The sequence below is a fragment of the Nomia melanderi genome, chromosome 8 (assembly GCF_051020985.1).
Source record: "Nomia melanderi isolate GNS246 chromosome 8, iyNomMela1, whole genome shotgun sequence".
Taxonomy (NCBI): domain Eukaryota; kingdom Metazoa; phylum Arthropoda; class Insecta; order Hymenoptera; family Halictidae; genus Nomia; species Nomia melanderi.
The window spans coordinates 5176839-5192731 of record NC_135006.1 but is presented as its reverse complement, the minus strand read 5'-3'; the positions used below and the strand labels follow the sequence as shown (position 1 = coordinate 5192731).

General features: G+C 35.7%; 1 protein-coding gene across 8 annotated transcripts in view; it reads right to left on the bottom strand.

The window, feature by feature from the left end:
• The window catches only part of Nrx-1 (neurexin 1), a 529026-nt gene that overhangs the window by 326156 nt on the left and 186977 nt on the right, over nt 1–15893 (bottom strand). For all 8 annotated transcript variants that reach the window (XR_012999218.1, XM_076370172.1, XM_076370173.1 and 5 more), the window contains exon 3: nt 1822–1969. Coding sequence is in view for 7 of the 8 variants with exons in the window: in XM_076370172.1 (XP_076226287.1) it covers nt 1822–1969 (148 nt within the window). In the remaining variant the exon portion in view is untranslated. The remainder of the gene's footprint in view (nt 1–1821; nt 1970–15893) is intronic.

The following is a 15893-nucleotide window of genomic DNA, read 5'->3' as shown; positions in this document are numbered from 1 at the left end:
ATGCTTGTCAAAGCAATATTGTTGCGCTTTGAACGGCGTACAAAGTAATTGCGTAAATATTTGCAGCTGTTCGAAGAAGTTGACACAAGAGATTCGAATAAGTCTATTCAACAACTGGTACACGTTTGTTTTACGAACAATTGTTTCATTCAAATATTTTAATGAATTTCTTAACGTTTCAAGGCCGAGATTCGAATTAAATTGCTCGAGATTGATTTGAGCTTGTTATATAATATAAAATATTTGATAACGACGTATAACTTTTTAACACGAATGTTTACACATGTTTGATGAAGTCTTTTGTACGACTGACTGACTTAAGATCTGACTCTGTACGATTTGCGAAATGTTTGAAGCTACAAAATAAACTATTTTGTACAAACGTACATTTTTCACTTCGATTCTAGTGTTTTTTACACAGTCATTTATAAAGTAATTAACATATATTTATTTTAAATGTACACTAATCTACTAGAACAAAATCAGGCAGTGGTCTATAACAACATTATTTTTTCCAGGCGACTTGTTAAAAATGATTGGACATCAACAAATATTGATAAATATTAACCCCTTACCGTGTAATCACAAGTCTATCTTGTAATGAAGATTTTTAGCTCAATTTAATAAAAATCAATGTTACTCATTGCAACTGATTCTAAATAAAATAATTTTGGCATTATCAATAAGTTACCTATAAAGTAAATCTTCACTTACAATAAATCAAAAATTTCTTCACGTTCTTTCAAATTTATTAATAGCAGATTTACGAACATTCATTATTTCTTTATAATGTTCCTAAAATATTCATTCACATAGATTTGAGAAGTCAGTGCTTCAAAAACAGAGGATAAGATCTCCAACTCGCACAGTTGGAACAGTCCAATTCATCAACCTTCACTAAACAATATTTACAAAATATCAAATTCGACGAATCGACGGATTCCATAAACCTAGTATCAAAAATAAAACAAATCAAATGATAAGAAACTCCCACAGGAAGGTGTTAAAAGAAACTTCGTTCGAAAGGGCGCAAACACGTCGCATTACGGGTATTTTCGACGAAATGTGTTAGAGATTCAAAACCATGGGCGGCGACGGCGATTTCCAGAAGATTCTTTAATTTCCACAATGCAACACGAGGAATCACAGCCTATGTAAAGCCTTTTAAATTTTTATACATCCCTGTACCAACAGGGACTGTTTCATTGTTGGTATTCACGATTTTTTTAATTACTTCTAGAAGATTACTTCTAGAATGGCTGCTCGTAAAGTTATTTAACACGTGCCGAGAAGTTCCGAACGAGCAGCTAAGATCTTTTTCACCTGCGGACCCCTTTTCGCTAGAAATACGGACAGTCCCGTACCAAAATAAGGGGCTTATGCACCAAAATAATGTACTTATACGCGTATCCCGTTTGATTAATGAAAAATCCGTTTAATTAAACCGCCAATAGGAAAATTACTCAGTTCAAAGATTTCCGGAAGTCGTCGAAAACGCCCCACGAGAGTTTTCTATGAACTAGCACTCAGTCAGCAACGAGACTCCGTAAGTACAGGAGCATTTTTAATTTATGTTTATACATTTTTGTTTACACAATTTTAACGACTAAAGTCGCCACAGAATTTAAATTCCAAGGATCAGCTATCTGAATAGTTCACTGTAATTTAAATAAATCAAGTTATTTGGAGTTTACAAAAAGCGCGTTCAATTTCCGTGAATAATAAAGCGAACAGATAATTCCACGGCGGAATGAATGTCACATGTCCGCACGCGCGGTACCGTGAACAATGAGGCGTATCAGAATCCGAAAAACAACCAACCTTTTTCACAATAGGCGCCCTCATAATCGCCGGACCGGCACTCGCAGATGGGCCCGCTATCGGTGGAAATGCAGATCCCGTCGTGCTGGCAGGGATCGCGCGTTTCGCAGGCGTCCGTCGCGTTCGCTGTCATCATGTTGCGTAAACTCTGGAACAGATAATGGAAAGTAACGTTATCGTATCGGTGGATATCAAAGCGGGCGGCAGATATCGCGGCGCGACCCACGAAAACCGATGAGAAATCGATATCGGGACCCGTGAGGCGGAAGAATGATAGAAATATGCAGTGAAAGGCTCGATCGTTTTTCGTTCGACGACACTGTGAATATATAGGGCGTGCGAGGTTGAATGGCCCGCACGACTGCATAGGAAATCATTCTACGCGAACAAAACAAATGTAACACGTTCTTCGAATGGCGTTCGCTTCGAAACAATCGAGCTTGAAATCTCGCCCGGAGCGGCATGAGGATAGTTGAGAACTGAGCACGCGGCCGATTGAAAAAAGGCTGTTTTCCAGGGAACTGGGAGTATGTTTACGGGAGTCGGTTTTTGTTGACTCGTTCGGTACCGACGACACAATTACACGTTGTTTCATTTTTGGTTGATTTTAAATATTGTTTCTGCATTGCGTGTTTATTATGCTTTTGGAAAATTTGATGAAAATTGGGTTTGATGAAAGGGAAAGTGTGAAGTATTGGATGGCAGTAAGAAATTGAAAGCAATATAAACCTAACCTAACAAAAACGAATTAGGGTTTCGAATTGTATATTCCAAGTTTATGTCTTAATAACCGTTTTTATTGGTTTTACTTATATTTTAAGTATATTTGGGACAGTTTACTTAGTCAGTTAGTGCAGTTTTTATACATCCTATAGTTTCATATGAATTCTGGGGGTGAGAATTAAATTGGCTAACACTGTTATGTAATAGTGAAAAACATGACACGAATACATATAATGAACTTAATGATAAATTAGGTAGAATGTCTTTGAATTGAATATATAGGACGTGCAGCTTGAAAAAGGTGAATTTACATAAAAAATAAAGCTAGACGTGAAATGAAATTTTGTCATAATTTTCTGTTAAAAAAGTTTTAGTGTTGTGCTAGATGCATCATTTTAGAGGACTCTATTATCAACTTTGTTAATTCACCCATTCTATTATTTTCAAATACAAATACATATACACCAAATAAGGGTTTCAAGTCCATTTATTCACAAAGCTCCGTACAAATGTTATCGAACAAAAGCACCATCTCGCATTGTATAAATTCCATAAGTTAAAGAATGTTAAAAGAGGAATTTGTATTTCCGTCACGCTACTGCGAACAATCGCTCATTCGTTCATGGGATTTGCGCAAAATCAATGCAATTCTTCTCCCGTGTCGATTCTTCGTTGCGAAATGGCCGGGAGCCAACCATAGAGGGATCGCCAGTTCAGTATAATAATGAAGTCGAGTGATGCGGCTGACCCGGTGACCCAATACGTGCGTCCGCGGAGACCGTTCCGCAGCGAAGGAGTTAAAAATCCCCTTTCCGGGTTCGGAAGAGAGTCAGCGGCCGTGGGGAGAAGCCGAGTATGTAGGCCGTGTTCCGTCGCGAGAAACCAGCCACGGACTCATTTGAAAAATTACGCCCCCGCGGAGGCGTTACCGGAGAATAGGGAAGACGAGGAACGCGAGGAAAAAAAATAACACGATGCGTAGTTGCCGGGACCGAAGAATTTAACGACGTTTCCATAAATAACGTGGTGTAACAAATTTTTATTTCTTTCAACGTATTCTGCATTTAACGCACCACTTTTATTGATTTTTATGGGTTAAGGTACAGCAATAACCACCTGGAAACTGTCTTCTTTAAATGTTAATAGTTTCTGAGAGTCTTGATGGTAGAGGAAGATATCGAATTTTAATTTGGAATATTTTTTGTGAGGTAACAGTGAAACATATGGAAATGTTTCTTGTGAATAGTGATTCTATGAAGTTTTTCTGAGAAGGTGAGGTATTTTTGATGTATCAATTTTTTGAAGATGTTTTAATTTACTCGAAAAGTTTGGAATTTCAGATGAAACTTATATATATGTTGCGATAAGGTAGATGTTTTTCGTATAGAAATCATAGGAGAAAGTATAGTTGCATAATGTTTTAACGATTACTGGAGATTTTATTCGAGATAGCGTGCGATATTGTTTAATATTTCCTTTTTGTTTCACTTTTAAAATCAAAAACGCTGTTTTCTCTTAATTGAGAAAAGTTATTAAGGATTAAGTAATTAAGCAATTGATTAAAAATTGAGCGAATAATACCGAATAAAATAAAGAAAATGAATAAAATGTTTTACATATTCTTTTAGTACGTTTCCCTCAACATGATTGTTTAAAGAACACTTGCATTATTGCATTATTCTGCAATACAAATCATTACTGATTAAAAGTAATGATTATAATATATATTATAATATATATATATTAAGTATTATAATATATATATATTATAATTGCTAATGCAAGAAACTTTCCAAAAGATCTGATTACTAATTAGCCCACATACATAAGAAATGTTATGTTGTAGACGAGTATTCGACTAATTGTAAGTTCTCCACTTTCTACCTACGTATAGTAAAAACAGTGCTATCTGAGGCTACACAATGAAATTTAATTAAACTGCAAATTCCATCATAATTTTTAGCGGTATTATTCGCCTTTATCTTCGAATCTGAAAATCTAAAGTTTCGTACTTATGATCTTAATTACCTCCAAGAACATTAAGCATAGCATTAAGAGAATAAATCAATTTAAACATAAAACTTTAAACAAAAGTTATTAAACAAGAACAAAACGTATTAAAATACATATTATTAGACAACGAATATTTATAAATATTTTTCAGTGAAAGTTTTATTTTAATTTCTGTTACTGATTAAAGAATACACCCAAACATCGTTAAATATTCCAATTATAAATATATAAGTGTAAAAATTGAAAAAAAATCTAAGAAAGCCAAAATACAGTAGAATATCATTTAAAAAGGATCATCTTTTAGCAGTTCATAGTGACAGTTTAATATGAGTATTTCCCTCGTTCCTCAGGGAGCACCCAAAATGTTACTAAATTTTTCGACTCTGAGTGTCGGACCCTAGGGAAAAATTTTGTCGAAGAGGCAACCGTCTGCCCGGACGATATTCCGGCTAATTAAGGTAAATTTTGTCGAAAGTTTTCGCGAGGTTCACGCGCGGCCGTAAGACGGCTGTTTCCCGGCCACTTGTACATTCCGACTTTTATCCGCGGAAATTGTTGAGCCGTGAGCCGCTGCGGTTAACCCGCTCGTTTCGCGCGCTAAACAAACGGGCAAGAATCCGCGGACGTCTGCGAGAAATTCGGTGGAACATTTTTAAAGCGGGGATCTGCATATATTTTAATTGTGGAACGAGAGGTTACATGAGGTTTATGGTAGGTTGGAGTTTCTAAGAAATAATTTACACTCGGCGGCACAATATGCAAGGTAGTCGCGTTGCGAGAACGAAATTGCTCACTTGCTTGTAAAGCGATGAAGTATTTGTAGAAGGGCTATATAATGAGTAGAATAATGTTATAACAAGAAAATGTAGTATATCGTCTGCGAAGTAATTAAAAATTCTGCGTTGCAAGGGTTTTCATTCATAGGATTTGCAGATTTCGTGTTAAATTCTACTGACATCGCTTTTTGAATACGTACCCAACTTCTTCCTCTGCTTGTATTATTTTCTTTTAAAGAATCCCATTTTTATAGTTATTTTCAGTAACTTTCTAATCGTGTTATAGGTAGTTCTATTTTCTTTTTCTAGAACTATTAGAACTTTGTTTTTTTTTTGTTGAACTTTATTGCTTTACTCTTATGTATTATAGATATAAAATTGAATTATATAAATATTAGCAATGTAGAGTTTACAGATGAAAAAAATTATTAATTTGCATCTACGGACATTCATTTCTATAATTTAACTGTCATAACTTAATTGATTTCTATACCTCGCATTATTTTTCACAATACATTTAAATGTATAATATATTATAATTTCTTTCCTCAATTAGTAATTACTAATTCTAAAGCAGCTTCCGCGTGTGTAATTGTAAATAAAATTATAAATCAAAGAGGTTAGTTATAAAAGATCCGAGAATCGACGATCGTAGAGAACTGAACAAAAATACGAGACAAACACGGGATTAATTGTTCGCTAGTCATTTCATTCCGGCCGGTATCAAATATGTACACCCAAATTCGTTGCGACAGAAGTCACGGCTTGCGTAAAACATTTTACTCCTCGAGTTCCGCAATGCTCGGCCAGGCAGTGCCGCGGTAAACAAGTCCGCCGCCAGATTTCGTCGTAGTTTATTAATTCAATTATACTTTTCCGCTGGCATTCCGTTACCAGATCACGTACAGCCACTTGTATCAGCTGACGGTGGTAACAGTGTTCCAGGGACAATTGCGGATTCAGGCCGCGGGGCAGAGTCACGTGGCGAAAAACGATACGGGGACGTGAAATCAAATTTCACTGCCTCCTTTGTAATGGTTGTCGCGGAACTCAGTTGTAATCGGTCCGCGCAATTGGGTTCTTTTTACCGCGCTCATGTCCTGCGCGTACAGCATTAATTCATTTGCGTCATAAGGAAAAATGGCAAATTGGTCCATACCACCAGGTTTGCTTTCTATTACATCAAAATAGAAATGGTTTAGAACGTATAGAAAATTAACACTAAATGTACCGTGACCGGTATCCAAATTTAACTGAAAATTCTGCGTTTTGTTTTGTTCAATTAACTTTATATCAATTCTTATTCTCAGATTAATCAGTTCTTCGGTTTTTGTCTTTCCCTCTATTTCTGTTTCCATTGCAAACAATCGATCATTTCATTTGTTTACTTTTATTTTGTAACCAGGCTCGTTAATTTAGAGATAGGTGTGTAGAAAGTGCTGGTACGTTTAATGTTAAAAATAAAGTAGCGTAAACAAAGAATTCATAATTTTATTTAGCGTAATAAAGTTAATACACATATTCTAATTGTTTTGCACAGTATGAAAGTACTTGAAATGGCCAATGCATATAACTATACGACAATTATTGCACCAATAAAATGTATCTTCCCTTTTTTTGTGTGATAAACAAAAAAAATTTTTTTCGATGAACTTATTCTAATGAATATTGAAAAATGTTGACCAGTAAATCTTATGGTAATGATGGACATGGTGTAAGTGTTCGTGTTCTTGCTCATATGCGTTCTAGTTATAATGCTCCAGAAGGTGGCGCGTACATGCGCTAATGATGCAAATGGGTTAACAGTTGGACTACCGCGTCACCTGAATTTGAATATCGCCAATTTTAACATAAATTTAAAAATTAATTTTCTACGTGTTGTATCGAATGTGCTGAATTTTATTGGATGTATTATATTTAAGAAGTTTAGTAGAAGAACAGTAGAGAAATTGATGTGAAGAATTTCGGCTGTTTAGTTCATAGTTTATCAAGACAAAACGTACTGGTACTTTATATACTCCTACCCCTACCCTAACCGGTCAAATAAGTGGTTCTAAAATAAAGGTAAACAAATTAAACGATAAAATTTTCTCAGTGAAAATAAAAACATAGGGAAAGACAAAAATTGAAAAATTGATTAATTGGACAATATAAGAATTGATATACAAAGCAAATTGACGGAAGAAAATGCAGAAATGTTTTCCAATTTTAAAATTGGTAATTTCATTGGTCGTGGTACGTTTAGTGTTAAGAGAACTGTCTCGACTGTATGGGAGTTTTGAGATGTTTGTTTGTTAGTTAATGTGTTAAATATCTTTAACCCGACAGCAATATCAAACCTTAATTTTTTTTTTAATTCTGGAGCGGGGTTTAGTTTTTCTGTAAAACGAAAGGCTTTTCTTACTAGGAATTGAATTTATACAATTTTATTCGGGAGCTTAAACTTTAAACAGATAATAATTGTTTTAGATAGAATCGATAACATATTCATAAATTGTGATGCTGTATTAACATGTTAATATAATATTAGAATGTCTGTTTCATCTTGCTGACAAATTATGTTTTATTAAAGTATAAATGTTCTACAGGTACACGAAACTAATGTATTAAAATAATGTATTAAATTGTATTAAAATATAATCATTCCTAATTAATTTAATTTCAAAATATTTGAATCGTATGGTTCAGTGAATACCTTTAATACCATTTAAATGTTAAATTCGCCTGCGAGACAATTAATTGTTCTGTAACCATACAAGAACATTCTTCCCTTAAAATTTATCTATGCGACTCTGTTCTTCAATTTATTAGTCTTTTTCTAAATTCTTATTACATTATCATTTGCTACGTTACTTTTTAATGTTTAGATTCTTTATGTAAGTATCATCTAAAATAAGGAATCACGAAATTACGGTACATTTCACTTGCCATCGAGACAAATATTTTCAACGCTTTCTAATAAATCCACTATAATCTCCAGTCAAATCATTATTTACATTTAGAAAGATTCTGCTACATTATTTAAACATAAATAAATAAATCTACAAAATTTGGATGTAATACATTAATCAGTTTCATTTAAAAAAATTCCCCAAGACAGTATAATTGCTCAATATTCAAATTAAAGACATAATTCCCAAATATAGTATAACTGTTCAATATTACATTTAGAAACAAAAAGATTCCTAAATATAGCATAATTTTTCAATATTACAATTAAAGGTAATAAGATTTCCGAACGTAGTATAATTTTTAAATCCCAAAACTAGAAACATTCCTCAACTCTACCGAAACGAAACACTCCATTATCCACAATTTCGCGTCATCTAATCAATTCGTTAACTCAAGAAGTTGCTGTATCGCGATTTCCAGTGTTATCTGTTTTTAAACGAGACAAGGAGAAAAAGCCAATAAAATTTGTCAGGGGATGATTCACTTTCCCGATCGATGTGGGACACGGTGTTTTGTTTCGCGGCAGTTTTTTTACAACGATTCAAAGGGAAACATTATCTGGTGACGCAGTATCGGGTTTCAGTGTCCCGTATTCGGAGCACGACGCGAGACAGTACTATGCGGCGTAAGAAAGGAACAAGGGAAAGGGGTGGCAGATGCTCCGTATGCGGATACCCGGATTCTTCTCACGTCAGGACAATCAATAGCGACTGTTCCATAGAAATGTGTATTCACGTGAAATGGGAAAAGTGTTCTAACGTGTGTAACTGCCGCGTGCAATCGTCCTCCGCCTGCCTAGTACTGACGGATACAAATAACGCCCGCAAAAACGCACAGCCTGTTTACTCATAGACCGAGAGAAATGCGGTGGAGCCTTGCATCGTGATATCCTCGGTTCAACGAGTTCGGACGGCTTCTGGGTCTTCGAAATTGTTGACTTTAAGTTATACATTGTGTCACATTTTAATCAATAAAAGTAATCCCATTTCTGGGACCATTCCGTTATTGAAATTTTTACAATCGATATTTTCTCGTAGTAAATGATTTGTGAAATACTTCGGTAAGGCAAATTAACGTAAGTGTTTAAAACTTTAGTTTATTTAATATTAATACAATTACGGTAATATGAACAAAACCTGAGTTTTCAATTTTTCCACCCTTCCTTTCTTCAATTTGTTTATTGTAGTATATAGGTATATTTTTTGGTGAAGCAATTACGTAAATATAATTTTTTCTGTTTCGATGGGTTTTCGATATAGGTGGAATAACACCATTCTTGTAAAGAATGACTTACTGCATCGATTGGTACAAAAAATTATATAATTATATATGGAAAAATGAGATTTGAGATGTTTTTTAAATAACGAATAATTCCGAAGATTATTGCATTTATAAATTTAACCATACCGCGAACCGATCAAACGACCGGTTTCAAAATTTAATTGAAAATTCTGCTTTCTTATTCGTTCATTTAACTTTATATCAATTCCTATATTGTTCGATTAATTAATTTTTCAGTTTCTTTCTCCTTTTGTTTCTGTTTCTACTAAGAAGATTGTATCACCTAACCGAGAATCTTGTCTTGTAGCCAGTTATTTGAGGAAAATCTTACAAAATTAAAATTCACTTTGTTAGAATTTGCAGTTTAAACGGTTGATTTATGTTAAGCGAAACAGTATTTTGAGTGAGATAATCAGAAATTTTCAGGCACAGATCAACAACTTCCCGTTAGAAGTCGCAAATGGAAAACAGCAGAAGACTCAAATGTATTGAAAATTATTATAGGGGAAAGTAAGGTAAAATGCCATGCTCTTTTTTATAAATCGATATTTAAATTTGAAGACAGATATGATCAGTTATTAAGTAAAAATCTTTCTTCAAAACTAAATGGTAGACTATCGTGACCGTCTGAAATGGGCGTAAGAGGTCTTCGTATCGATCATCCCTTAAGAATTTATCATTCTGTCGCAATTATATCGTAATTAAGCGTAACACTTCGTGACTTATTTAGTCGGCGATTAGTTTCAAGGCAGAATATCCCTATCAACATGAAACTATGATTAATGCGTCGACAGTGGACTCATTAGAAACTCAAACTAGGTAGGCGTAAAGTCGTTATATCGCAGTTTCTTATGTATGTAATAGCATTCTCGGATTCATGAAATTCATAGATCCACTTCAGTGTCAATCTATTAGTAAGTACCAGGATTTATAAACTGATTTTTATAATTTCATTACTTAAAAATATAGGCACATTATTTATAAAAATTCAAATATTAAATTACATTATTGCCGATTTAAACTATTTATTAAACAATCATTAAAAAGACGTTATCAAATTTTTCTTGTAGGGACACTATATTAAATTGTTCAGTATCAGAAAATATTTAACGATCCATTAATTATTTATACGTTTACAAATAAATTCACAAAAGCGTAGTATTATGTTTGTACCAAATATCCTATAATTTAAGGTAAATTATTGCAAACCAAAATTACAATTTAATAACATGGCTAAACGCGTTATGGCTCTAAGGAATTTCTGCAGCAGCAAAGATTTGAATATACTTGAACCGCGATATGACTACGTGTTATGCGTGTAATTATTAACGAGCATACACAAACTATGCAAGGAATTATCCTAACTTGATTACATACCAAGAAATTCCGATAGACAGAAAGTGCCTTGCTTTTGCCAAGTATGCGCTGCGTAGTTATATAAGTATGCGGTTGGCTGCATTCAGGGTAAATTCATCACAAAATTCGAACATATTAAACTATTCATTGTCCAGGAAAATAAAACTGTATGTAATTCGCACCATTGAGGGTACTATTGAAATTACTTCATTTCCAGCATACCAGATTGCACGATAAAAGTTACTCAAAGTAAATTCTTCTTCGCACGCGAAGAATTTTGCGTGCATTGAAATCGTACGTTTTTCATAATGACGTGCATTTGTATGTTCAGAGTCAATTTCAATTATGAGCGTGTTACCTTCCATTAAAAGTAAATCATCACTAAGCTGTCGCGTTAACTGCAAATCTTATAATGATAATTCTTATACTGAAAAAGATATCGTCAGGTTAAATCGATCTTTATTTTCCATGGGACCGTTTCCTAAAACATCTGATCAGCGAGTGTGTCTCTTTTCGATTCGAGCCTGTTCTCGAATTTTTCTCGGAATTTGCAGCATACAAGGCTGGAGGTGTAGGGAAGACGAAGGTCCGACCCTCTGTAGACGCCTCGCTATTCTATCCCTTCTGTTTTTCCAACGTCTTACACGAGACTGAATATGACGAAGTGTGATGTAACGATAGACAATAAAATTCATAGTATCGCCAACTTCATTCTCTATTGTTACATTTCACTCCGTCGCATTTGGTTTCGCGACTATGCGTGGAAAACCGAGGCGACCCAAACATCGTCAGTGAAAGTGTCACCTTCCTTCCTTGATTTTTTAACTTTTAGGACAAGCGAAGTCTTCTCTCCGTCGGACTATATCTCACCTCGTTGTGTTTTGTTTCATTTCCGATATTTCTTTACGCGAATCAGCCAAAAACAAGAACAGTCGGAACCGAAGCGTCAACGTTCATCGTGAGTGGCTGTGTACCCTTGCCGCAGTTGCTTTTTCAGTTCGTAGGACATGTGAACAGATGTCGTCTGTGGACAATACATTATTATACGTCAACTCGTCGTTTACTTCACATGATATACAACAGTATGATCGCGCTGTGGTGATTGTGGTACGATCTTTGGAAACACTCTATACAGCGAGCGCAAAGTCCGGTTATCGTCTGTGCTAATCTGTTTGAAAAGTCGTCAACGAGTTTTGTCGCGTTCTGCGCCCAGGCTTCAGGTAAATGATTCGGTGCCTTTGATACAAGTTATTCGCGTAGTGTTTGGTTTCAGCCGCGCGCAACTGGCCGGGAGGTTCCGGGTTATCTGCCGGATCCGAGTTCAACAGCGATTCCTAAGCCAAACAGCAGATTGAGCTACTTCGGCGCAGCATCGTCGAAAACCATCCAAAAGTGCTTCGTTCGTTTCTAAACGTGAATCAGATTAAATCCGATCGCGGATCCGCATGTTTATCCGTTTACTGCAGATACCAGCGTTGTGTGAAAACATTCCATCGGCAAACGTTGATGATTCGATTATCAATGGTAGATCGCAGTAGTTACTCGAGAATTGCTGTAATTATTAGTTAAGTGAACCGAATGTAACGAAGCGCTATGTTATCCTTTTGAATTTCAATGAAATCAAAGCTTTGTGGATGCTCTCGTAGCGTAGAGATTTTGTTAAAAGAGAATTAATTGTATCTGTAATTTAGCCAGTTAGTTTAGTTAAGGTTATTTTGTTTTTACGAAGTTCATATGAAAATTTAAACTGCAAATTGGATGGTTTTATTGGAAATTGAAAGTCAGCTTATATGAAACCAAATTTTTTGTAAGTGATCTTGCACTGCTTCTGTAGCAATACTGATAAGACTAACGCAAATAATCACGATGACGAACGTAATTCGAAATTTTAATTGCACCAATCCATTAAATATACTGAAATTATAGTCGCCTTTTAATCAAGCTGAGATAAGATGTTATTATAAACATTCAATTATTGAAAAAATTAAAAATCCACAATACGGAATATAATGTAATGGCAAAAGTATGTTGGCATTATATAACTGTTTAAACGAAACAAGAGTAGGCATCTTTCATGAACTGTTATACAAACATTTCTTTTTATTTCGACGTTCAATATTCATTTTTAAGATCTATAATGTACTATGTATAAATCCTTTATGGCAATCGATTTTTATTTACTCGAACGTTTCATTTGCAGCCCGAAGCATTCGACTTACAGTTTGTTGCTCACGTTAAAGATAACGGATAGCCAGTCAAATAATCTAATTTCTGGGAAACCGCTTGATTCATAATTCAACGCACAATTATCCTTTGTCTCGTGAATATTAGGTCTGTGGTGTAGTTTCAATTATTCTCCGGAATGAGACGACGTGGCTGAACCGCGATTTCCCAAGGAACGCGTACAACCGTTGCGACTACAAAGTGAAAGTGGAACAATTTGGCTCTAAGTATGCGTTAAGGGGTTTTCATTAAGCGTCCTCGTTAGCAGCGAGCAAAGGGGAATTTTAAATGTATTCACTTTATTCACTTGTCGTGGCGTGTACTCCTTTGTCCAGGCTTGTTTGAACTTCTTCGCATCTGGAAACGCTGTTGACGCTTTCGTGAAACGATTGTACTAGCAAATATGTCTTCCGGACAGCTTTTCGCGGGAAAAAATGCCGCCCTAACTGGATGCAACATAAAATTAGCCAAAAGCATTTCATGTAGTCTGTTGAATATTAAAAAACTGTCTTTTACAATTCTTAATATTCGATATATAAGAATCTATTTATACTATTATTTTTATTCACCTTTTGTATGTAAATACATAATTTTATACAGAAATTTATACTAGAAAATGAACTAATATTTGACTAGAAAATTTATACTAGAAAATCAACTAATATTAATATTTCTTTCTAGCTCAGAAAGAAAAGCTAAGACAAAGGGTTAAAATCAGCAATAGGTCACTTTAGTATCGCCAAAAGCATGCAAATTAAAGATTTTTGGGTGTGGGCAAAGATTCGCGCTCGCGATATGAACTATCCGTTCTATAGTGCTTACCTCTAACGATAAATTAATGTCAATGGAAGAACTTTAAATTGCACGGAGAGGAAGATGTTTGCTATGGTACAGAAGTGTAGTTACACGGACGCTGACTTGAGTCGATCTGTTTTTCTTGTGTTCTTTGAATGTCTCGGTGGCGTTAGCGCGTAGGATTGTTGGACAACGTCGGCTGATTGGTGCAGGGTACTGAAGGAAACCTCCATAACCGACCGTCTTTTAACCGATTATAACTTTCTCTATACTTAACGTGCAAATGCTCAGGACCTCCGGTTTATTGCAAGAAGTTGGGTCTGCTTGAACAAGGGTGTTTTATGTCTATGTTATGTCGCGATGCGACAAAGGTATTGCTATCGTTTCGACAATCACTGTCGCTCATTTCTAACACGTCACACTGAATGCACGCCCGACAAAACACCATAAATCAATTAACGTTCTGACCAAAAAGACCCATACTTCCAGACAACAATTATCTAACTTCCTCTGATGGTAATGTTATCTCTCGCCCGTCATCCGTCTACAAGACATCGGTACACCCCGAAGTGAATAAGGGAAGCCAGCAGGACAGAGAGACTGTTACCTCAGAAAATAGTCGGAAGAGCCGGAAGACTTATTTTACACAGAAACTGGGGCGAATACAATGCAAATTTCCATCGACGGAGTGGGACGGTAGCGCGAAGGGATCGAGCACCGGATATTTGCCTTCCAATTTCACTCCGGTTCGGTGCGGACGTTAAAATTACAAGGGGCGGGGTGGCGAGATGGGGCAAGGTTGTTCAACGTCGCGGGAGAATGGCCGGATAATTTGAGAAATCGTCGCAGCGGAATCGCGTGCAATTCGATTCTGTCGCGAGAGGACATTCGAGACTCCTGACTGTCAGTTGAATTTCGTTACACGGAACGGGAAAGACGGCCGGTTCGAGTCGGGTCGGGTCGGGTCGGGTCGGGTCGGGTCGGTGCGATCACGATGTGTGTTGGGGCCATGTCCCGTGGAAACGGGACGGGCGAGCAGCTCCCGGTGTACAGAAATTGGATGGAAACTCCCGCGAAGAGATGGGAATATATATTGTAAACTCCGGTGACAAGTCCCGAAATCGGTTACCAGTCTACAAACTTTCGTCATATCCCGTATGCGGACTAACCACGGGTGCGAGGATTTACGGAGGCGACGTTTCTGCTACGTGACGATAAGAATGCCAACCCCCGGACCCATCAATTCCGAATAGTTGTCCTGTTGGCTGGAATAAGGTGTCTAGATTCATGACTTCTTTCTTCTTTCCTTGAGACTTGGAGGTATTAACACTAACCGTACCCGGAACCGATCAAATGACTGGATTTCAAATACTGCATTTTCTTTTGTTCATTGATCTTTATATCAATTCTTTATTGTCCGATTAATCAATTTTTCAATTCTCGATCTTGTCTTTTGTTTCTGTTTCCGCTAAAAGAAATTTATCCTCTAACTTGTTTGCTTGTATTTTGTAGCCAGATATTTGACTGATTACGGTAGGAAAAGTGCCGGTATGATTATTGTTTACACGTTCGCGTCCACAGAAATGTTTATTGCGTTATTAGTAATTTAACTCGGATTAATAAATATGTGTTATTCGTTTGTTAAAACGAAATACCGCATTCTTTTTTTTCCGTTAGTGATTATTGAAGTTTTTGATTGTTTTACCCTTTTATTACTATTTCTATATATGTCACATTTTGGTACATCTTTCAAGAATCAAATTTTGTATTATTATACAGTGTATATTAAATGTAGGTATTTGCTGTTAAGTGGTGTTATTATTTAAGATTAACTTAAACAATTAAAGAAACTAATTTATCTTTAATTATAATTTGAATGTTCTACTTTCTATTTAAATTCTGATTGGATCTTTTTTAAATTACTTTTAAATTCTTCAGACACAATTAACCTAA